This window comes from Nerophis lumbriciformis, linkage group LG12 (assembly GCF_033978685.3).
Source record: "Nerophis lumbriciformis linkage group LG12, RoL_Nlum_v2.1, whole genome shotgun sequence".
Taxonomy (NCBI): Eukaryota; Metazoa; Chordata; class Actinopteri; order Syngnathiformes; family Syngnathidae; genus Nerophis; species Nerophis lumbriciformis.
Genome location: NC_084559.2, coordinates 6,638,059 through 6,662,134, shown reverse-complemented (window position 1 = coordinate 6,662,134; position 24,076 = coordinate 6,638,059). Strand labels below are relative to the sequence as shown.

At 42.7% G+C, this 24,076-nt stretch overlaps 1 protein-coding gene across 2 annotated transcripts in view; it reads right to left on the bottom strand.

The window, feature by feature from the left end:
* Positions 1-24,076, bottom strand: part of LOC133595370 (phosphatidylinositol-3,5-bisphosphate 3-phosphatase MTMR3-like) — a 58,011-nt gene that overhangs the window by 6,902 nt on the left and 27,033 nt on the right. The window contains exons 10-20 of one of the 2 annotated variants that reach the window (XM_072914260.1): positions 23,797-23,987; positions 23,220-23,351; positions 23,013-23,124; positions 19,525-19,720; positions 18,101-18,286; positions 17,621-17,791; positions 17,288-17,433; positions 12,686-14,201; positions 12,492-12,602; positions 12,292-12,380; positions 9,654-9,680 (exon numbers count right to left, since the gene is read on the bottom strand). In XM_072914260.1, the coding sequence (XP_072770361.1) occupies positions 9,654-9,680; positions 12,292-12,380; positions 12,492-12,602; positions 12,686-14,201; positions 17,288-17,433; positions 17,621-17,791; positions 18,101-18,286; positions 19,525-19,720; positions 23,013-23,124; positions 23,220-23,351; positions 23,797-23,987 (2,877 nt within the window). The remainder of the gene's footprint in view (positions 1-9,653; positions 9,681-12,291; positions 12,381-12,491; positions 12,603-12,685; positions 14,202-17,287; positions 17,434-17,620; positions 17,792-18,100; positions 18,287-19,524; positions 19,721-23,012; positions 23,125-23,219; positions 23,352-23,796; positions 23,988-24,076) is intronic. The other variant, XM_072914261.1, reaches the window with a different exon arrangement.

Below are 24,076 nucleotides of genomic sequence, written 5' to 3'. Positions count from 1 at the left end.
TCATTTAAAATTAATTATTTCAAATATGTTTATTTTAATGTATAATAGGAGGCCGCGGGGAAGACCCAGGACATTGGGAAGACTATGTCTCCCGGCTGGCCTGGGAACGCCTCGGGGTCCCACAGGAAGAGCTGGACGAAGTGGCTGGGGAGAGGGAAGTCTGGGCTTCCCTGCTTAGGCTGCTGCCCCCGCGACCCGACCTCGGATAAGCGGAAAAAGATGGATGGAATTCTATGGCTGAGTGTAATAAGGAGTCAGAAAAATACAAATAAAAATATAATTAATTTGGATGTTTTTAGCAAAATATAGTAAAACATTTTTTTATTTTTTTTAATTAATATATATATATTTATTTTTAGGTAAGATAAACATAATACAATTTATCTGTAGTCTGGCTGATTTAGTTCTTGTCACCCTATTGTCCTCCCGTTATGAAAAAAGGCTGTCCTCACTCAGGTCGCATGGAGCTGGAGGGGGCGTGGCCTCCAGCTCCGGCTGAAAATCGGGAGATTTTCGGGAGAATATTTGTCCCGGGAGGTTTTCGGGAGAGGCGCTGAATTTCGGGAGTCTCCCGGAAAATTCGGGAGGGTTGGCAAGTATGCTATTCATGAGCATTGAACACTGTACTTAATGATGTGTGAACGTGAGGGGGGGATTATTTAGAATATTACAGTGAAACCCATTTATGTCGACGCTCTTAGGGCGGTCAACATAACCGAAATCGAAACTAGCCATTGCTTGCACATTACCTCGTGACTTTCCCCAGAGACATAAGTGGGGATGGATATCGAAACTGCCAAAGTGAATGGTAACAACCAGACAGAAAAAAATACTACCGTATTTTTCGGAGTATAAGTCGCACCGGCCGAAAATACATAAGAATGAAAAAAAACACAAGTCGCACTGGAGTATAAGTCGCATTTTTGGGGGAAATGTATTTGATAAAAGCCAACACCAAGAATAGACATTTGAAAGGCAATTTAAAATAAATAAAGAATAGTGAACAACAGGCTGAATAAGTGTACGTTATATGAGGCATAAATAACCAACTGAGAACGTGCCTGGTATGTTAACGTAACATATTATGGTAAGAGTCATTCAAATAACTATAACATATAGAACAAGCTATACATTTACCAAACAATCTGTCACTCCTAATCGCTAAATCCCATGAAATCTTATACGTCTAGTCTCTTACGTGAATGAGCTAAATAATATTATTAGATATTTTATGGTAATGTGTTAATAATTTCACACATAAGTCGCTCCTGAGTATAAGTCGCACCCCCAGCCAAACTGAAAAAAAACTGCGACTTATAGTCCGAAAAATACGGTAAGTAACTATCGGTGCCTTATTTAAATTTAGGTAAATCAATTTAACTATAGGCAGAGTGTTGTGATATTTAACGCTTCAAGTCAGCAGAACAGAAAGTGAGCATTAACCTAAATACTGCACTTTCAGTAGCGTATTTTTCAGACTATAAGACGCACTAAAAATTATTTAATTTTTGCAAAAAAAAACGACAGAGCGCCTTATAACCTGGTGCGCCTAATGTACGTTTTAATTTTGGTTTCGCTTACTGACCTAAAAGCAATTTTATTCTGCACACGGTGTAATGATAAGTGCGACCAGTAAATGGCAATCACACATTAAAATATATGAGTGGACTGCAAGTTTGAGGGTTGGACTCCGCCAAGGCTGCCCTTTGTCACCGATTCTGTTCATAACCTTTATGGACAGAATTTCTAGGTGCAGTCAGGGCGTTGAGGGGATCCGGGATTAGGTCTCTGCTTTTTGCAGATGATGTGGTCCTGGTGGCTTCATCTGGCCAGGATCTTCAGCTCTCACTGGATCGGTTCGCAGCAGAGTGTGAAGCGACTGGGATGGGAATCAGCACCCCCAAGTCTGAGTCCATGGTTCTCGCCCGGAAAAGGGTGGAATGCCATCTCCGGGTTGGGGAGGAGACCCTGCCCCAAGTGGAGGAGTTCAAGTACCTCGGAGTCTTGTTCACGAGTGAGGGAAGAGTGGATCGTGAGATTGACAGGCGGATCGGTGCGGCGTCTTCAGTAATGCGGACGCTGTATCGATCGGTTGTGGTGAAGAAGGAGCTCAGTCGGAAGGCAAAGCTCTCAATTTACCGGTTGATCTGCGTTCCCATCCTCACCTATGGTCATGAGCTTTGGCTTATGACCGAAAGGACAAGATCACGGGTACAAGCGGCCGAAATGAGTTTCCTCCGCTGGGTGGCAGGGCTCTCCCTTAGAGATAGGGTGAGAAGCTCTGTCATCCGGGAGGAGCTCAAAGTAAAGCCGCTGCTCCTCCACATGGAGAGGAGCCAGATGAGGTGGTTCGGGCATCTGGTCAGGATGCCACCCGAACGCCTCCCTAGAGAGGTGTTTAGGGCACGTCCAACCGGTAGGAGGCCACGGGGAAGACCCAGGACACGTTGGGAAGACTATGTCTCCCGGCTGGCCTGGGAACGCCTCAGGATCCCCCGGGAGGAGCTGGACCAAGTGGCTGGGGAGAGGGAAGTCTGGGCTTCCCTGCTTCCTCGCGACCAGACCTCGGATAAGCGAAAGAAGATGGATGGATGAAGTTGACGCCCGTTCAATGGACGTCATCAAATTATCCATATATGGTAAAGGTTTACCCAGAGTGCATTGCGTGGGTACCCCGTTGCAGTCTGGCAACGTGGTCAATAAGCTCCTTCTTTTTCTCTATCCTGTTGTTGTGGGGCATTCATCCTCCACTGTTGCCATTCCCAATATAAAGTAGCGCATAGTTCTAACTTATATCTGTCAGTAGGGGTTTGGATAATTGTTTGTGGATTTTATCTCACATTAGTGAATTTATTACTATTATTACTTATAATTGTATTTATATTATTTAAGTGTTTAAAGTCGTACAACTTTAATGACGAAAAGATACTTAGCCTCTTAAGGCCCATGCTGTTTGTTTACATGCTTTTTTTTATTTCTCTTTGCTATTTGGGCTTATTGGACCCTAATTAGAATAAAAACTAAGAATCATCTTTTGATATGATGTACTTAGTCCATAAGTAACAAACGTGTACTTCATGTTTAGTGACATGCTAATTCTTATTTTTACACTTTTTTTTCCTTCCAAATTCCATTGTATGTTATACTCTTCTGACACCACCAGATGGCAGTATAAGTGTCCACATAATGGCCATAAGACACCAATTCAATAGTGTACACAATTTTGGAAATAAGAGCTAAATGGTGCTGACCACGCATGTGGCCACTAAGCCTTTTTAAGATTTAAATTTTTTTTAAATTTTTTTATTTTTTTTTTTAAGACAAAATATCTGTTATTCTTATTTTAAGTACTGGTTCGGGTACTGATTTGGCACCTACTTTGGCTAATGAAAATTGGGTCGGTGATAAGGGACATAGTTTGTTGACATGATTTTCCTCCATTTGTGAATATTTTAGGGCTGCACGGTAAATATCGGACAGATAATTATTGGACTGATACGAGGAATTATGATGTCATACCGATAATTTTGATGATATTAGAAAATAACTGATAACTGCTTAAAAAACAAAAAACAAAAACAATGGGTCCAATGAAATGAGTTGTAGAAGGGTTAATTAAGGTGAGCAAATCAAGTACACAACATTTATGGCCGTGACCTTCCCCTTAACATGTTGATCGTGTGGGAATTCATCATTGTTTCAGAGGAAGCCATTTAGCGTGCTAGTTGCACCAAATGTTCCGCAAAAATACAGCAAAAGGGGAAAAAAACAAATGAGCCACATGAAATGCCAGCATCACTACAACGGCGTTTTGAAAGACTACAAAGACACCTGCACTTGCTAAAGAAGCTGCCCTAAAGCCAGCCACCAATAACGTTGTGCAAAATCTACAGTTAAATCTAAGTTTGACTAAATAAATAAGTTTGCAGCTATTGGTATCGGTCTTGAGAAGCAGGCAGTTATTTGTGTTGGTATTGGCTTGAAAACATATATAGAGCGTCCCTAATGTTTTTTATTTTTGTGTTTTCATTTGATATTTTATACTCCTATCAAACAGTTGTGGTGATGTTATTGTATATTTTGACTACAATGACAAAAACTTTCAAACATGTGCAAATCCTTCTTCAAATGTTTATCTAAAAACAAGTATTAAATGTTTTTTTTAGTTGCTGTGGTAAAATTTTGTTAATAATGCCATACTTTTATTTGGAAGCTTAATTTGCTCTGAACATGTAGTTACTGTATGTGGGTTTTAATGCTAGTTATGTAGTTATTACCATACTTGCCAACCCTCCCGAATTTTCCGGGAGACTCCCGAATTTCAGTGCCTCTCTCGAAAATCTCCCGAGACAACCATTCTCCCGATTTCCAGCTGGACCTGAGTGAGGACAGCCTGCCGTCACGTCCGCTTTTCCTCCTTATAAACAGCGTTCCGGCCTCGTCACGTTATAACATCTACGGCTTTTGGAGCTCAGTGCGCAACTGCACACAAAACAAGAAGGAGACTATTATATATGTCTCCGTTATCCATAGGTTTATCTATAACCCATAAAGTAGGCAGGCACGGAGCAATTGCTCAGCGTGTGTTTATTCCAGCCAGCACGTTAATACACTGACACACAACATCCGGATTCCCATCATGCATTGTTTCAAAACTACGGCAAGTAGTAATGTCCAAAAACATAACAGACTAAGCAGAAGAACCAAAAAGAGTCATGGCGACGACGAGTAAGAAGAAGAAGTACGCTTGCAAGTTCCAAAATGATTGGAAACAAGAATTTCAGTTTATCCAGGACAGCTCGAAGGGGAAGGAGTATGCTAGGGAGAGATGGAAGATTCCAGACTCTGGTGCATTTGATGAAGGCACTTTTGTGCGTGCCACACAGCAATGCATCATCAGAGACCAGGGGGTTCAGCATGGTTAGAAAGACAGTGACAGAGAATAGAACGAGGATGGACAATTGAAACCTAAACTCACTCCTTTCCTGCAAATTAAATTTTACAGATGCTGCCCATACCTATGCTCCTTCAAAGGCTGTGTTACTGGCTGCAAAGCATTGCACTTCAAATACAACAATGAGAAGAGGAGTGTTATGTGTGTGTATATGTGTAAATAAATGAACACTGAAATTCAAGTATTTCTTATATATATATATATATATATATATATAAATATAAGAAATACTTGAATTTCAGTGAGTTCTAGCTATAAATATAATCTAATAAATAAGAAATAGAGTGCTCAGAGAGAATGGGGTATCGAACTGTCTGATTGTGGCAGTCCGGTCCCTGTACGATCAGTGTCAGAGCTTGGTCCGCATTGCCGGCAGTAAGTCGGACACGTTTCCAGTGAGGGTTGGACTCCGCCAAGGCTGCCCTTTGTCACCGATTCTGTTCATAACTTTTATGGACAGAATTTCTAGGCGCAGTCAAGGCGTTGAGGGGTTCCGGTTTGGTGGCTGCAGGATTAGGTCTCTGCTTTTTGCGGATGATGTGGTCCTGATGGCTTCATCTGGCCGGGATCTTCAGCTCTCACTGGATCGGTTCGCAGCCGGGTGTGAAGCGACTGGGTTGAGAATCAGCATCTCCAAGTCAGAGTCCATGGTTCTCGCCCGGAAAAGGGTGGAGTGCCATCTCCGGGTTGGGGAGGAGACCCTGCCCCAAGTGGAGGAGTTCAAGTACCTAGGAGTCTTGTTCACGAGTGGGGGAAGAGTGGATCGTGAGATCGACAGGCGGATCGGTGCGGCATCTTCAGTAATGCGGACGCTGTATCGATCCGTTGTGGTGAAGAAGGAGCTGAGCCGGAAGGCAAAGCTCTCAATTTACCGGTCGATCTACGTTCCCATCCTCACCTATGGTCATGAGCTTTGGGTTATGACCGAAAGGACAAGATCACGGGTACAAGCAACCGAAATGAGTTTCCTCTGCCGGGTGGCGGGGCTCTCCCTTAGAGATAGGGTGAGAAGCTCTGTCATCCGGGAGGAGCTCAAAGTAAAGCCGCTGCTCCTCCACATCGAGAGGAGCCAGATGAGGTGGTTCGGGCATCTGGTCAGGATGCCACCCGAACGCCTCCCTAGGGAGGTGTTTAGGGCACGTCCAACCGGTAGGAGGCCACGGGGAAGACCCAGGACACGTTGGGAAGACTATGTCTCCCGGCTGGCCTGGGAACGCCTCGGGATCCCCCGGGAAGAGCTGGACGAAGTGGCTGGGGAGAGGAAAGTCTGGGCTTCCCTGCTTAGGCTGCTGCCCCCGCGACCAGACCTTGGATAAGCGGAAGAAGATGGATGGATGGATGGAAATAAGAAATACTTGAATTTCAGTGAATTCTAGCTATAAATATAATAAATAAGAAATACTTGAATTTCAGTGAATTCTAGCTATAAATATAATAAATAAGAAATACTTGAATTTCAGTGAATTCTAGCTATAAATATACCCCCCCCCCCCAATCTCATGAATTCAGAGGTCTCAAGGTTGGCAAGTATGGTTACTACAACACATGTCGACATGAATGGGAAAAAGTTGTGACCATGTACAGCATGTCGACGTCAACTAAAGCGTGTATTTTTTTTTAGTAAAAGGAAAACACGGTGGACCGGGACTTGGGGAGTTTGGTCGACATAGACGGGTTGTCAACATAAGTGGGTTCCACCGCATTAGGAATAGAAAACAACATAACCACTCGAGTAGGGTCATGGTGCTTCTAAGAATTAATTTTACTCAGCTCCATCACAAATTATACACATAAAAGCCTGGGATAGGCTCCAGCGACCCCGAGCAGGACAAGCGGTAGAAAAGCCTAATTTGAAAAGGAAATGTAGATCTTTAGGATGAAGTTTGGTTAGTGATTAGGATGCAGTGTGTATGACCAGCAGTGGCGTGTGAAGTGGTGGTGCTTACTAGGGCTGGGCGATATATCGAGTTTGTAAGATATATCTATATATTTTTAAACAAGATATGAATTAAGAAAATATGGTAATATCGATATAATTTATTTCACGATAAAATGACCAAACACCGCTTATTTGTTGTGTTCCTTGTTCTCCCCCACTTCCCACTCCCTCTCATGGGCTACTAAACCCCTCCCTTTCCTCCTTCCAAGACCTGCTTGCACGTATAAGAACATCCATGATTGGTTGGTTGTTTACTATGATGAGTCACCATTGGTTAAGATTAGTGCAACACATTAGGGACAGGCCAATCAGAGGCAAGATAGGGCGGGTTATAGAACCAGGAAGTGAAGTCACAACACACATCCCAAATGATGACAAGAGAGTCAAGCGGGCGATTTATATATTAAAAAAACTAGTGGAAGATGGCAGAGAATCGGATTCTCTTCTTTAGATGTTTCTTTTAACGATGTAGACCACGTCCAGGAAACCCACAATGTGTCTACTTGGCCACCTTTGGACAAACGTATGCGTCTGGATAAAACATTAATTTGACTTGTTTATCATGTAAGCCCAAATCAAAACTGTTCTCCAGTTGCCTAGCCGGGCATATTTGGCAGGAGAAATGCTGCCAAATATGTAATTGGGAAGTGAGGAAGATCATAGCGGCACTTACTTGGCGCTGACCAGAACCGCACGTGTGTGACAGTCCATTACATCGTCCACCGGGAATTAAAAAGTGCCTGCCTACAAATGTAGTTTTTATCTGAGTTTGATACATTTTGTATTATTTGCACAGCTATGTTATTTATTTTACGTGGAAATAATATTTTTCTATTTTATTTATGATGTGTAATTCTGTGCTACTTAAACGGTTTATTTCTATGCTGTCAATACTAGGGGTATGGGGTATAACGGTACGTGTATTTGTATTGAACCGTTTCGGTACGGGGGTTCCGGTTCGGTTCGGAGGTGTACCGAACGAGGTTCCACACGGACATATTAAGAAGCGTACCGCACGTTGTGTAAACAATGTACACCGAGGCACAACACACGGCATGCTAGCAGTTAACGGGCTACGATAGACTGACCATACGTCCTCTTTTCACCGGACATGTTCTCTTTTGCGGAGCTGTCAGGGCGGAGTTTCTTAAATGCCTCAAATGTCCGGCATTTTGAGTTAGGGTTGCATGTATTAACAATGTACATTCAGGGTTAAGAAGGGGTTAAAAACAAAACAAAATGTGCGCGCAGAAGCATAGGTGAGGGAGGGGCAGAGACAGAGAGAGAGAGAGAGTTATGATAAACACGCATGCGTCGCCAGGCTCTGCTTTTTATCCATAGATTTATCACATTTAATTTTTTATTATCTATAGCAGGTGTGTCAAAAGTGTGGCCCGGAAGCCATTTGCGGCCCACAGTTAATGTTTTAAAGGCCCACGGCACATTCTAAAAATACTATTAAAATAAACAAAAACATAACAAAAGTGAAATAAAAAAGCTTAAAAGGTTAAATGTAATTTAGAAAAAGTTGCAATGTTGACTAATAAAACAAAGCTGTTTTTTTTTTCTTTCAAACTGTCATTGCTCAAAACATAATATTGAATCAAAATCAATGTTATTATGAATTATTGACCTATCCAAGGTTCCGATTACTTCACATCAAATATTCCACTAAGAAAAATATTTTTGGTGGAAGATTTTGCAAATTTGGTAAATAAATAACCCAAAAATTTATATTTTGTAGTTTTCTTACTGTACCGAAAATGAACCGAACCGTGACCTCTAAACCGAGGTACGTACCGAACCGAAATTTTTGTGTACCGTTACACCCCTACTAACTGGTTAATAAAAGTGTTTACAGTACAGTTGTCATTCACTTCAATTTCACTGAATCTCGCTGAAAAATGAAAATCTTTATATTAGATATTTTCACCGGAAAACATATCGAGATGTATATCGAATATCGAGATATACTTTTTCGTCCATATCGCCCAGTTCTATTGCTTACACTTTAACTCTACATGTCGGGTCAGCACATTTTCACCGGAAAATATATCGAGATATATATAAAATATCGAGTTTAAGTAAAAATATATCGAGATATATATAAAATATCGAGATATACTTTTTCGTCCATATCGCCCAGCCCTATTGCTTAAACTTTAACTCTACATGTCGGGTCAGCGAATTCAACATGTGGTCTACTCGAGACACCAGGAACACACACGGTAGCAGCGCTTCACAGGTGGCACATGCCGAGATCCACATGGAAGGCAATGGTCACACTGAGCTTCCTGACTGCCAAACTCATGAATTAATTCCCTCCAACATTACGTGCTAGCGTTCGGTCTGGGGGGGTGGAGGGTGAGGGTGGGATTGCAGTATAGTCACATACTGCGCTGCCAGGAGGTAAAAAAGCTGGGTGAAGCAGCATGCTGCCGAGATGTCAGCAATGGTTAGCCGGGAGGTGTTGGGATGCTGATGCGGCACTTTAGTGGCCCCCTCAGCCAGTGGCAGTCACTGACAGCACTGTGCTCACACTCAATGAATGAAAAGACTCAGCAGGGCTGAAGAGGGGTTTTCTCTGGCGGACTCCACACAGTATGGACAGAACAAAAAAAGGGCAAACCAATGCAGTGGGTGAGGATGAGGAGGGGCAGGCTGAGGGGTGGATTAGGATTACAATAGAAGGTGCAGCAATGCCAGGTTAGGGTGGAGTGGGTGGGGGTGTGGGTTTGAGACAGAGGAGCCGGATCTCACCAGACCTCCTGGACAGGCTCCCTGCCACTGTAGAGGAGAGGGGCAGACAATAGAAAAAAGCTGCCTGAACAGGGAGGACAACATGACACACTAAAAGTACAACTCAACTGGTGTATCCATAGCCTTTTTGCAGACACATTGATATTCTGTCCTCCCCTTGTAAGGATTGCAATGCCTTATTTATCACCAACAATGGTGCAAAGTGAGTGGAGTGAGGTTTCCTCAAACCAGAAAAAAAAAATAGCGTGCCAATAACTCGACATATGCCTGCATCTTTGAGAAAATTGTATTTTTGGGGGATCATTTTCAGAGACAAATATTCAGTTACTTTAAAGTGGAACTACACTCTTTTTTGGAATTTTGCCTATCGTTCACAATCATTATATGACTGACAAGAACACATGTCTTTTTTGGGGGGAGGGGGTTTAAAGATAATTAAAAAAAACTTGGAAGACGCGGTTAATGGGAGTCCATGTCGTAGCCTTCAAAGCCCTCTAAAACCACTTCAAAACCCTCCATCAATGTTTTGTATACACACTGCAAGTATATATTATTATTTATATATATATGTATGTATGTAATATGTACAATATTTACAGTATTTTAAAAGTTAAAGTACCACTGATTGTCAGAAATTATTCTCTGCATTTGACCCATCACCCTTGATCATCCCCTGCTAGGTGAGGGGAGCAGTGAGCAGCAGCGGTGGCCGCACCCGGGAATCATTTTTGGTGATTTAACCCCCAATTCCAACCCTTGATGCTGAGTGCCAAGCAGGGAGGTAATGGATCCCATTTTTATAGTCTTTGGTATGACTCGGCCGGGGTTTGAACTCACGACATACCAATCTCAGGGCGGACACTCTAACCACTAGGCCACTGAGAAAGTCATTTTAATCATTGCCGGAACTAAATTCCTCGCCGCATTTATTTCCCTTTCCATTGCAGCGCACTTCCGACTTCTGGCAACAACTGTGTGTCCTACATCCGGAAACAAACTTGTCTGTGTCTTCTAATAATGGCGGAATCGGTAACAAAGACGACTATTTTCTGGACAAATGAGAATTCATAACCTTATCTTTTTTAATCTGAATATTTGGAAGATGAACTACTGCTTCTTGAAGCCAGCACGAAGGAAGAGTAAGACGTTAGCTGCAAAATGCGGAATATAAAGCCATGCTATTTCGACATAAATGGAGTGCTTGCCCAAATAAATAAGAAAAAAACAAACATACAACAGTCCATCGATTGAGTCACACTTTATATTGATCATGATAAATGCGTCATGTATCATGACAGACAGCATATGCTGTCTCGCTGTGTACAAACAAAACATTAAATGTGGACACTTTACAGATACTGTAAATATGATTGTTCATATTTTTCAGTCAGTACACATTGGTGTCCTATCCCAATGTTGTGCATTACAAACTCAAACGTGTTTCGTGCTGACGTAGAAGCAAGCTTATCTCTTGCCGTAGTTATCTTTTACGGCTGATACCGTAGCATGGCAATGTGTTACTATGCTAGAAAAAATAGTTCCTCCGTGTTTCCTCCTACAATAACAATGTCGCTACAGTTTGGTCATTATGTTATTACCTCATCCAAATTTACAATCCTGCGCGCGCTCTGAGGTCCGAGAGCCAGCTCCAGCTCGTAGTGCCCAAGACGAGACTTAAAACCAGTGGAGACAGGGCCTTCTCTGTGGTCGGCCCTAAGCTCTGGAACACTCTGCCCCTCCATGTTCGAACTGCTCCCACAGTGGAGTATTTTAAGTCTCGTCTTAAGACCCACTTTTATTCTCTGGCTTTTAACACTACGTGAGTTGTGTGGTCCTCTGTGTTTTTAAAATTTTGATTTCTATTTACTGTTTTAATTGGTTTTACCCTTTAAAATCATATTTATTTTATATTGTTTTTATATTGGTTTTTTATGTATTCATTTTTAGTTTTTATTAAGTCATTGTTGGAGCTAAGGATAATATTTGAATATTGTTTTTAATATTGTTGTGCAGCACTTTGGAAACATTTTGTTGTTTAAATGTGCTATATAAATAAAGTGGATTGGATTGGATTATACAGGTTACGGAACGTAAATTAAGTATTGTTGACAGTTTTTGAATGCATTTTTGAAGTGATTTAGAGATAGAATTGATTGCTCCCATTATCTGCATTGCTAGCCACCAAGAACACAACGTCTTCTTGTTTTGTCATAATGATTTTGAATGATAGGCAAAATTTCAAAAAAGTACAGTTCCCATTTTAAGTGAAAACAGAAAGAAATACTAAATAAAACATTCAACACATCCGTAGATGCTGCCCTACCAACTAGGTTTATTGAATAAGTACGGCACGCCTACTAAGTTGTGTAATGTTATCTAACATCACCAAACACAAAAAAAGCCCAACAGGATATGTGACCAGCTAAATCCTACTCCTTTTTGGACATGTTGAATAATGAATGTGTACACAAGTGTGGAAATAAACTATACCATAACCCAAATCTAGTCTCAGTCTGGATGTCTGTGGCTTAAAAAACAGGAAATAGTTGAGCTAAAGACAACTTCAAAGGACATTAATGGGGTACCTCAAAGGACACTAGTTGGGTACTTAATTGGCTTGATTCTGCTCAGTATTTACCTGCAGTGATGCTTCCTGGAGGCAAGCCAGAACCTGCTCTCACAGCCATAACACTGGGCTGCCAGATGATCGGGGTACCAGCGAGTGACCTTATAATGGACACACAATTACATTTCATTGACAAGAAAACAAGAAATAAGAACGTTAGGAGTGACATTCAAATGCATGTTTAAACAATAATCAACAATGGTCAGGCTCACCTCAGTGTCCTGCTTGTCCACCTGCTCCCAGCTGGCTTCTGAGAAGAGCTCTGTGCTGCAGCGAGACAGACAGTTGGGGTCTACATTGTATTCTGAGTCTGTCATTGATGTCTGTATGAGAGGGAGAGTTCAGTTATTTTTTAATACATCATACAAGGAAACCTTGATGAGACAAGCAGTCTTCTCCTTCTTACCACTTCATCTCCTGCGTCTCCGTTGGCGCGATGGAAACCGACTTGCTGCTGATTTTCCAGACGACTCCATAGTTCCTGTACCTGCTTCTTCAGCGTCTCCACTTCCATCTGGTGCCCCGCCTCTATCTGCCTCAACCTCTGTTGGATGGCATCTGTGTGCAGCATCAGTCCATCGTCATCCAGGTGGCTGCGTGACGGCGGCTCTGGACTGACGGCAGCCCGGCCCAGCTGAGCGTGGCACCAGCGGTGTTGTGAGCAGCTGCCCCGGTGGTGCAGGATCAGGGAGTGGCAGCTTGCCAAGGACACCTGTCGGCTCACTGGGGCCCGCTCACCTTTGACCCAATGAGGTCCTCCGCAAGGTTCCCCATCAGAACTGTCACTGTTACAAAGGCCGTCCCGAGTGAGGTCAGCACTTGCATAATGAAAGGCACTGACAGGCGGTCGCTTGCTTCCCCCGTTTAAAGTTCTGGTAAAGCTGTGTTCGCCTGTCTCCAGCACTTTCTCTTTCTTAGAGGAAGGTTGTTGGCCTTTGCTGAAGGCCTGGTGGGTTGGACAGACAGGCGGTGGTGCAGGGGGCTCAAACCTGCTGCAGATCTCCTCTGTCAAAGTCTCTGTGGAGCTTTCCATCAGGGAGGCCCTCTTCTCTGCCTGTTCCCCTGACTCTAACATACCTCTGTCTGGGTCACAACCAGAGCTGGTCTCCTCATCTGCACCAAGCTCCTCAGGTGATCTGCTATGGCCATTCGCCATCTGAGTTCTATGAGCTTTAAGCGGCTCTGGCTCGTCTGAACTGGGCTGAAAATGTTCATTAGCGTGGTAATGTTGTTCAGAACAATTGTCCAGAGATTGATTCTTTACATGCTCAAGTGTTTGAGCTGCCTCATCTTTCTGTTTTTGTAACTCTTCTACTATCTGTGCAGGCACAGCTGGAGAGTCACTGCTCTCCTCAGCTTCCACAAACCCATTTTGTGGATGGAGACCATTAGCATGCCCATGTTGTATTTCAGTCGTGTTGCTCTCAGCACATTGATCATCCTCAGCAGTTCTTGGGTGCATCTCCTCCTCCATGGCTGCTGTGTTATTAAGTTGAGCACTTACAGCACTTAAAACTCTCTGTGCATCTGCTCCCACCTCCTCCTTGGTGGCTTCTTGAAGAATGTTCTCCATCTGGCCCTCAGCCACACCTACTGCCACAGACAGCTCTGCCTCTTCTCTGGTTGATGGTGAGTCCGTGCAGGCTCCCTCTGCCATGTCAGAGTGTGAGTTGCGGGACTGTGGGCTGTCATCCAGCTCAGAGTCCACTCCATTCGGGTAAAGGCTCAATCCATTACACTGTACTTCCTGATCCTGGTCCGCCCCTCCCTCCGGCCCGACTGCCATATTGAGGTCCAGAGAGCGCCGGTGGTCCTGCCACTTCTCATTGAGATTTGGATCACTAGAGCGGCGGTTTGGGGCCAGCAAGCTTCCCAGCTCACAAGCACTGGGCAAGTTATCGAATGAGCGAGTTTTAGTACATCTACAAAAAAAAAACAACACATAAGGAATGTAAAGAAAAACATTTGAACAAAACTGTGTAATTTATGATTCACTGATTGATAATTTACCATTAACATTTTGTCTATCTATTGTTCCATCAAGCGAGAAGACACTCAATGCTTCACAGGAAACTAAAAAAGTATACATTAAAGTACAGTGGAACCCGTTTATGTCAACTTTCTTCAGACTAGCTAGCTATCTGAGGTCCACATAAAGGGTTGTCGAGATAACCGGAGTCCGAACCAATAACAAACCGTTGCTTGCACATTTACTACTTCAGACATAAGGAAAATTGGAAATAATAAAATATTTTTGAACCTATGGTCTTTGTTGATGTAATTTCCCTCCATGCATATTTATTTTTTTCTGTTTTCATATGACATTTTCTATTCCTATCTAATTTGGTGTATATCTTGCTACAGTACAATAAATATTTTGTGCATGCGCAAATTTTTCTTACGGTCACTAACAATCTAAAACATGTAATAAAACGGGTGCATTTTGTTAATTGCCGTGGTACAATCCAGTTAACTCCATGTTTTTGTTTTAAAGCTTACTTTGCACTGAACAGGAAGTCATTGTCTGCAACTTTTAATGTTGAGTAAGTAAATGATAGTTATGTTGTCGTTTCATGCTGCTTAGCAATAATGATGAAGTTGCATGCTTCCCTCCATCAATAATACGAATTAAACATGTTGACATGAACTGAATAATTGTTTATATCTCACATTTTATGTTGACAAAAGCGGTCGCTCACATATGTCTATGTCGACTTAAGCTTTTTTATTTGTCTTTTATTGGGTTTTATGGGCGGAATAGATACCATTGGCTCTGCTGTAAGCTGACTTTTATTTGCGAGTTACAACGCGTTAAAAAACCCCCATCAGTCATCATGTCTTTCATAATGATTGTAAATGATAGGCAAAATTCCCCAAAAAAGTGCAGTTCCCCTTTAATACCGTATTTTCCGCACTATAAGGCGCACCTAAAAACCACAATTTTTCTCAAAAGCTGACAGTGCGCCTTATAACCCGGTGCGCTTTATTACGATTCATTTTCATAAAGTTTCGGTCTCGCAACTTCGGTAAACAGCCGCCATCTTTTTTCCCGGTAGAACAGGAAGCGCTTCTTCTTCTACGCAAGCAACCGCCAAGGAAAGCACCCGCCCCCATAGAACAGGAAGCGCTTCACCCGCCCCCATAGAACAGGAAGCGCTTCACCCGCCCCCGGAAGAAGAAGAAAAAACGCGCGGATATCACCGTACGTTTCATTTCCTGTTTACATCTGTAAAGACCACAAAATGGCTCCTACTACGCGACAAGGATCCGGTTCATAAAAAGACGCAATCTCTCCATCCGCACACGGATTACTACCGTATTTCACAGCAACTGATATTCCTGTGAACTGCACTGTGGAACGGGAGCACGTACGGTGAATATTCGCACCACAGGGAATGAGAAGTCATCCTTCACTGTGGTTCTAGCTTGCCATGCTAACTTCCTCCCATGGTGATATTCAAAAGGAAGACCTTGCCAAAAGAGACCTTTCCAGCCGGCGTCATCATAAAAGCTAACTCGAAGGGATGGATGGATGAAGAAAAGATGAGCGAGTGGTTAAGGGAAGTTTACGCGAAGAGGCCGGGTGGCTTTTTTCACACAGCTCCGAAGGCGAACACACCTTCACTAAGACGGGCAGATAGCGCCGGTCGACATACGCCAACATCTGCCAGTGGATCGTAAATGCCTGGGCAGATAGTTTCGGTCACAACTGTGGTCCGAGCTTTCCGGAAGGCAGGATTCACAGAACTGCTGCACAACAACAGCGACACTGAATCCGATGACTTCGACGAGGCGGAGCCGGCCATTTTTGGATCCCACGCTTGCGCAACTTTTCAATTCGGACACCGAAGACGAAGAATTCGAAGGATTTACGAATGAAGAATAACTTCAGAAGGTGAGCGCTATGTTTATTTTGTGTGTTGTGACATTAACGTTCGAGCAACATTATGTTGCTATTTATTGCTCTACACCATTTTGAATTTTACTATGTTTGTGATTGCACATTTGCGTACATTTTGGGAGTGAACAGAGTTGTTAGAACGCTGGTTTTCAATATATTATTAAAGTTTCACTGAACTATCTGACTGTTTTTTTGACATTCACTTTAGCGCAGCGTTTTTTTGACATTCACTTTAGCGCAGCGTAGGCGCGGCTTATAGTCCGGGGCGGCTTATTGGTGGACAAAATTATGAAATATGTAATTCATAGAAGGTGCGGCTAATAATCCGGTGCGCCTTATAGTGCGGAAAATACGGTAAGTGACTTATAGATTTTGTCTACAACTTACACTTAAAAGAACACCACCTAACTTATCTTACTATTAGTAGTTTAACATGACATGACATGTATATAACCATGACAACTGTTTATTTTCCAATTATTATATTGAATAAAAAATGCTTGTCCGTCCAAAGACAATTTGCAGTCATGTTAATGTTACGATAGCTATCATTGAATGTATAGCCTAAGTAGCTATCATTAGTGGCTAAACTTTGCTAAATCGCCATAATTAGCTAACCACGATACGCACGGACGTAGTTTACGACATTATGTGCTAAAAGCCGGAAGAGGGCTGGGTCACTCTGGAAAGTTAGTGCCCTCTGTGTATCAAGGTTGCACTGGATTAATACAACCTATTCATACAATATTACCAACTTAGGGGGAATGAATTTGGCTTTCTGATAAATAAAAAAAAATGGGTAGGAAAATGCTGTATTAAAGGACTATTAATCAGTATGATATCTGTTCCAATGAACGAGAGCATAATTACAGGAAGCTGCGGTCGTTAAACTCTTGACAAATTAAACAACTTCTTGTTGCACCTTCCTGATGACACAATTTTTCTGAGCTATGCAATAACCACAAAACGTGACTGCGTGGGTCTGAGGAGAGCGAAGTGTGCGTCAAGAGTCAAAGCTGGGTCCCACCGTCTTTGGGAGCCCTGGACCGGAGTTTGTCTTACATGAGGGAGGTAGTGAGGAGTTCTGTACCAGCGCGCCAGGCTCACCTGCCCAGGGTCGCTTCCTCCGGATTGCTGCCGGGCACAGGGTACGGCGCACAAGAGTCATCTGAAGGGGTGGTGGGAGAGGAGCTGGGCAGGTAGACGGCGGTCCATAACATCAGGTTGCGCACATGACACACTGGGTGGAGAACCTGCAATAACAGATATGAATGGAATTAGTTACAAATTGCAAATGTGGTACATTTGAATGAGGACTACCTCCTGGTGTCTTTACATTAAAATGAGTATTTCTGAACATATTTCAATGTGTCATTGTTTATGTGCTACTTTTCCCAACTTAATGCTGGATGCCCAGGACTGTGCCGGTAGTGTACGTACAGTCTCAGAGTGTGAGGAATACAGCATGTTCCTCAGAGTACGGTTGGCGGGCCTCAACAGGGACCAGACTGAGCATGTCCTTTCTTGAACGTGGCAGTCCTCCCTCTCTTTGCCACTGTTACATAGGAAAGTGCCGAACAGACAGGAGTAGGTGTGTTGCACCAGCTTCACCTGCATTCATAACGAGCATACATGAATATGTTGAAAGTGGAAAGCAGAGGTTAAAAACATAAATAAATAAATAAAAAGATTCATTGTGAGATCTACTGGCATTATATTACAAGTGAATATATTTTTAACGTCAAAAAGACTGTTATTCTCCCAAAATGAATACAGTTTAAACATTTTGTTGGCCACCCCCCTGCATACTGTCTATGCTGGTTATACAAAATATAAACATTTATGTAAATAAGTAACATGTTATTTATACTTATTGAACAAACTTACTACAATCAGTAAAGGTTTACCACCAATACGCACCAGGAAGGCCTCGTTAAATTCAAAGGAGCATGGAAACTGTCTCTGCAGCTGGTGAACACAGTCCAGCCACTGTAGGAAGACTGGACAGCGCTCGTTAACGTCCTCAGAGTTTTCTCCATGCCCGCAGCGATCTGCAAACTTGTGGCCAAAATCCAACCAGTCTGTCTCGACTAAAACTTGGAAGCCCTGCATAAAAATATAACACAATATTTAAAAAAATGTTGTGGACATGGAAGTCCATAAGGTTATGGACAGTTAAGCTGTGGAAATGTCACCACTGCTTCATATTATTCTTAACAGAAAGTGATTGCAGTGTCTGGAAATTTGTGAAAAATATGTTATTCTTAATAAATGTATTAACTAACCAGCCATAAAAAGCAAGAAAAATATATTTTAGAATTCTTACCAAACTTGTATAAAATAAATGTTATTGCTTTTATGTATCTGTTAAATAAACTGAAACTGAAAAATAAAGCAAATTTATTTTTTCCACACAGATTAACAAGCGATTAAACAAATATATTATTTTTGTAAGCTAATTTCGGCTTTTTTTCCCCCCCTGCTCAGTAATACATGTAAATAATATAATTTGACATTTAAAATGTTGATATAAAATATCTAAAATTACAGATTTGTTACATTTTCAAACAGCACAACCAGAGTAGAAAAGTGCGACCTCAGATGAATTAAAAAACGCAGGAAAAAACAAACAAACATTGCATTTATGGTAAGTTATGTGGACTAAAATTAGAAAATGGACAAGGAACTCAAAATGAGCTAGTTTAAGAAACAGTACAAGCATATGGTGTTTTTAATAGGTTGTCTGTCATAAATTCTGTATTTGTTTATTACACTAAATCCGCTCAGCTTCTTCCTGCTCCTTTTTGGACATATGTTGAAGTGTGCATTTGTTCCTAATGTTATTTTGTTAAATGTGTTCCAAATTAAACAAAACAATTATCGTTTTCATATTAAAGTATGCATTCAAAACACAATTTCGGTTGAATAGATTCTACACATGAGCGTATTAACAATTACAGAAACATGATCTTAGTATTTACCAATGCTGTTTATTTAGGGAAGCTGTGGTATAAACCTTACATTGGGTGCTGGTATAATACAGGGGTGCCTAAACTTTTTGACTTGGGAGCTGCATTGGGCTAAAAAACAAGTGTGAAGAGAGTGGTTTGCATTTTCCCATAATGCATTGGATTTAAATGAGTGTCATTTTGAATTATGTTAGGTGAAAGGACATTTTTTTTATAATATCCACAAAGTTCAGTGAGCAGGTTGTGTTAATTGTGACCCTGTGTTGACTTTTTATGTTGGTTGCAGTTACATTCGTAAAGCACTATAGATGTTAATATAAAATCATATCAGGGTCTCAGTATATGAGTTTGTTTTTTTTAACTTTTCACTTGTACCTCTATAGTGCGGTAGTACGGGTCCAGCAGTAGCTTCGACAAAGCAACAATTTGAGGAGTGCGATCCCACCCATCAGAGCAATGCACCAAAACGGGCCTGTGGTCCCTGTCCACAGCATTGACCACCAGCAGGGCCGCCTTCAGTAGCAAGGACAAATGCTGCAGCCACTTGGTGCTCTCCAGTGCAGACAGCCAGCTGCAGGCACACATACAGCAAAGACAAACTATATTAGGGCACTGTATAACTAAAGGGTGGGTTTAAGGTCAACTACGTGACCATTTTGAGGAAAAATAACCCATGAATGGTATGCTTTTTGAAAAATGGTTAGGGATATTGTACGTTTCTCAAAACTTTAAAAAATAATTGGTGTCACAATTACATAATCTATAAAGACAGAGATTCTCTATAACTTTTTGGACATGTCCCCCCCTTTGGGGAAAAAAAATTACACCCCACACCTCCACACTCGTGTGGAGATATGTGCAAAAATGATATTTCAAACAGGGCTGTAATTGGTGTCATTGTTTTTACATTGTATTTCAATTACAGTATCACAATTATTTATATTGTTCTATTTCATTAATAAATAATATGTGATTTCTAACCTACTCTGTCTAATTCCACATAAATTATTGTGTACATACGATTATTCTTGTGGTACTTATTGGGCTAATTCTGAGACTTAGACTGGGGTTACAAAATAATTCCAAAGCTTATTTTCTGAACCCTGGAACTCTTACACCAACCCAGACCTGGCCTTCACTGCGCAACCCAGACCTGGCCTTCACTGTATGCCGCAGTAACAACCTGAAACCAGAGAGACGGGTCTTGAACAGGTTCCCTCGTTCACGCCACTGGCCGTCTATCATCAAAAGTACCATCACTTGTGCAGCCGGTAGCTGGCAAACCGGTCAGGAGATCGAACATCAGGAAGGCAAACTGGCAGTCGTTTATGGCGGAAACAGATAGAAGAACTAGCGGTCTCACGGACCGGAAGCAGAGTATGTGGATGCTGCATACGCCGCCTAACATCCCTCGTGGCTTTAAAAAGAACTATATCCCGGGCTGGAATGAAGAGTACAGCTGCCTGCTGTGCCAACATCAGCAGGCAATCTCCAAGGACGAAAGAAATAGATACAGCAACAACACTACTGCAGAAGCTGGATGACCCCCGAAAGAATAGATGGACTGAAGTAGTGGAATCCAGTGATATCACCCACTGTAGTCGGAGCGTGCCAGACCATCAACCTGCTCTCAAGGAGGAAATCAACCCCCGGCAGGTGTCCACTAACTGCAGATGCCATTGCTTCCCAGCTCCTGAATAACGGCTTCTTCTCTAATGCTGACAAAAACTTCACATGACTGTTATCGAGTGAGGTATTATCCCACTCCAGAGCAGCCAGCGCTGATGTTAACCTTTCAGGAGACTTTGCAGCAGCCAAACTAAGAGCAGCAATGAAAGAACTGAAGCCGGGAAAGTCACCATGTGAAGACAAAGTCCACCCAGAGTTTATCACACACCAAAGTGAAAGAACATCTCACTGGCTATGCTCATTCTTCTCATCATGTTTCCGGAGGTCTAAGCTCCCAAAGATCCTACGGTGTGCTTCTGTCAAAGCTTTGCCAAAGCCCAACCAACCTGCCGAAGACCCAAAGTCCTATAGGCCCATCTCCCTGCTTTGTGTTCCATATAAAATCCTGGAGAGCCTGATCCACTGCCGCATTGAGCCAGTGATGGACCCACAACTTCCACAGAAACAAGCAGGCTTCCGCCGACGCGGGTCAACAGTGCACCAAGTAACACTACTCACCCAGGACATCATGATACCATGTGGCACAGATCGGCACATGGTTGAGGTTTATTATGGAGACGCTGAGTAACTGTAGATTCATCCTACAAACCAGCGATGGCCAGACTAGGAGGCTCAGAAGAAACTGTAGATTCATCCTACAAACCAGCGATGGCCAGACTAGGAGGCTCAGAAGGCTGAAGAACGGTGTCCCGCAAGGCTCTGTCCTCTTACCAACACTGTTTAACATCTATATTCATGAGCTGCCTAACACAACATCCAATAAGTATGGCTATGCTGACAAGTCAGCCATCATGCTCTGCTGCCCAACTTGGAAGGCGATAGAAGTTGGCCTCAACCGAAATACGGGTATTCTGGCTGACTACTTCCAGAAGTGGCACCTGCAACTTAGCATGACCAAAACAATGCCTGCTGCTTTCCACCTCTACAGCCAGAAAGAAAGAAGGGAACTGGAAGTGCATGTCGGCAAGAACTGCCTGGAGTTCCACCAAGCCCCCAGGTACCTCGGCGTGCGCTTAGACCGGACACGCTCCGACAAGCAACACCTGGATGAAGTGAAGGCCAAGACAACTGCAAGGGTCTCACTTATCCGCCGCCTGGCTGTGCTGACTTAGAGAGCTTTCCCCCAGACCCTACGCATAACAACGCAAGCCTTGGTCCTACCTGTAGCTGAATACTGCACACCCGTCTGGAGCAGAAGTCCACACGCAAACAAGGTTTATACTGTCATCAACAGCGCCCTCAGGATAATAACTAGTTGCAAAGAACCAACTCCTGGGTCCTACCTGCCAGTCCTGGCAGGAATCGCCCCAGCCAGTCTCTGACGGCAAGGAAGGCTAGAAAGTATGACTGGCACATCCTGCACAAAACCACAACAACACCAGCTCCACCATGCAGGCTGAAGTCTTCACAAACCACAATGACATTCCCGGATCTGAACCCACATATGGGCAAGAAAAACCCAATGGAACAATGAGAAACAATGAGAACAATGAGAAACCTTGGGAGAGACCACAGATGTGGGGACCACCACCGCACTGGGTCACCGACCAGGTGCAATGGAGGTGGCCAAGTGGGTACGGTTAATAATTTGAGAGTCCAGTCCATCAGGAGGCCTCTTGTGGGGCCGGGGGGGTCTCTGAGGTTCTTTGACAGCTCTATAGCACTGCCGATTGTGGTGAATAGAAGAGACCTATGAGAGGTGTCTTATCTACATTATCCGTATATTGACGTTGGGAGTACTTTCCCAAAGGTGTGTGCATAACCCGTCTGTGGGGGAAATAAGGCCTGCTGGTTGGTAGGAGATCTAATACCGGTACTTATTTCGCCCATTCAAATGCAAATTAATTTATATACTACACATTTTCCAGAAACAAAATTCCCACATTTTGCCTCTTAAAAAAATGGTGAGCGGTTTTTTTCCCCCAGTAAATCTACACTGTGTGCACATTGGCAACTGTTTTGTTTCTACAGCACTGTGGCTTGAGAAGCTTTAATAAAACAGATGCTGAAATGTGAGAGGTGTACATGATTTTGTGGAATAATGTATATTGCATTATTATGTCTTAGAGGCACCAATTTCAGGCTCTAAATGCAGTCTCATATTATATATATATATATATATATATATATATATATATATATACACACACACACATAAATAAAAAATATCATACTTGGCTGGATCAGGCATCTGCGTGCAGAGGAAACGCATGGACTGGAAACTCTTGCGGATGGAATGAATGTTGGCCATACCCATGAAAACCACCTCACAGTTGGGATAGTATTCTGGAATATAAGGGGAAATAAATTCATAGTTCAGATGAACTTACTTTATGTATAGATCTACTATATCCACAGTACACACACAAGATAAGGCCTACCAGGACATTCGCAGCCTCCCCCCTTTGCCCGGTTGGCTACAGCAGCTGCATAAGACCTGGCATCCAGGATCAGTAACTTTTGAGGTTGGATGGCCAACGTCTCCACCTCTGAGCTGTTGGTCATCGATGACTCTGATAAAATCAGACAACACATTAGAGTTATGAAACCTAATAACATATAAGATTTGGTATTTGTAAAGATTGGTGGACCTATATCTGCTCCCGAGATTAAACCATGCTGACCAGATACAAAAACCATCACAGTTCATGTCTATTTTAAAGACGTAAACTAAGAAAATCAGAAAGGGATCAAATAATAATTCCCCCCATCCTGTACTAAGTCAATGAGTAAAAAAGTCCAATATCAAAAAAGGGCATCTGTGGAAGTAGTAAATGTTTGAGTTGAACACAAGGGAATGTATTGAATCTGTGCGGTGTTCTTAGCTGTTGTGTTTATATGGGCTTGCTGCTTCAAACCTTTTCCAAAAAAAAAAGGCTGTGTTAGTTTGTGTGCACTGTATGTATGTAAATAGAATGCAGCACGATGTTGAGTAAAGCAGACTGAGCTCGCTCGCACCAAAATCAGTATCCGGCAGGTCGGAGCCATTGGTGTAGGTTCCGTTAGACAGGTGTTTGAGAGAGGTGCTATCCACGGCACAGGCCTTAGCAATGGACTGCACAAGGTGCTCATCATCAGCATTCCGCCAACCCCACCAACTGACCTCTGGCTGGCCGCAGCGGGCGATCACGGCCCCTGTGTTCAGGTGCCTGTAAAAATGGAAGGAAGTTACGTCAGCAAGCAAGAAGAGAGATTCCAAATTGACCGATAATGTAGTAAATGTAATTATAGTAGTTTC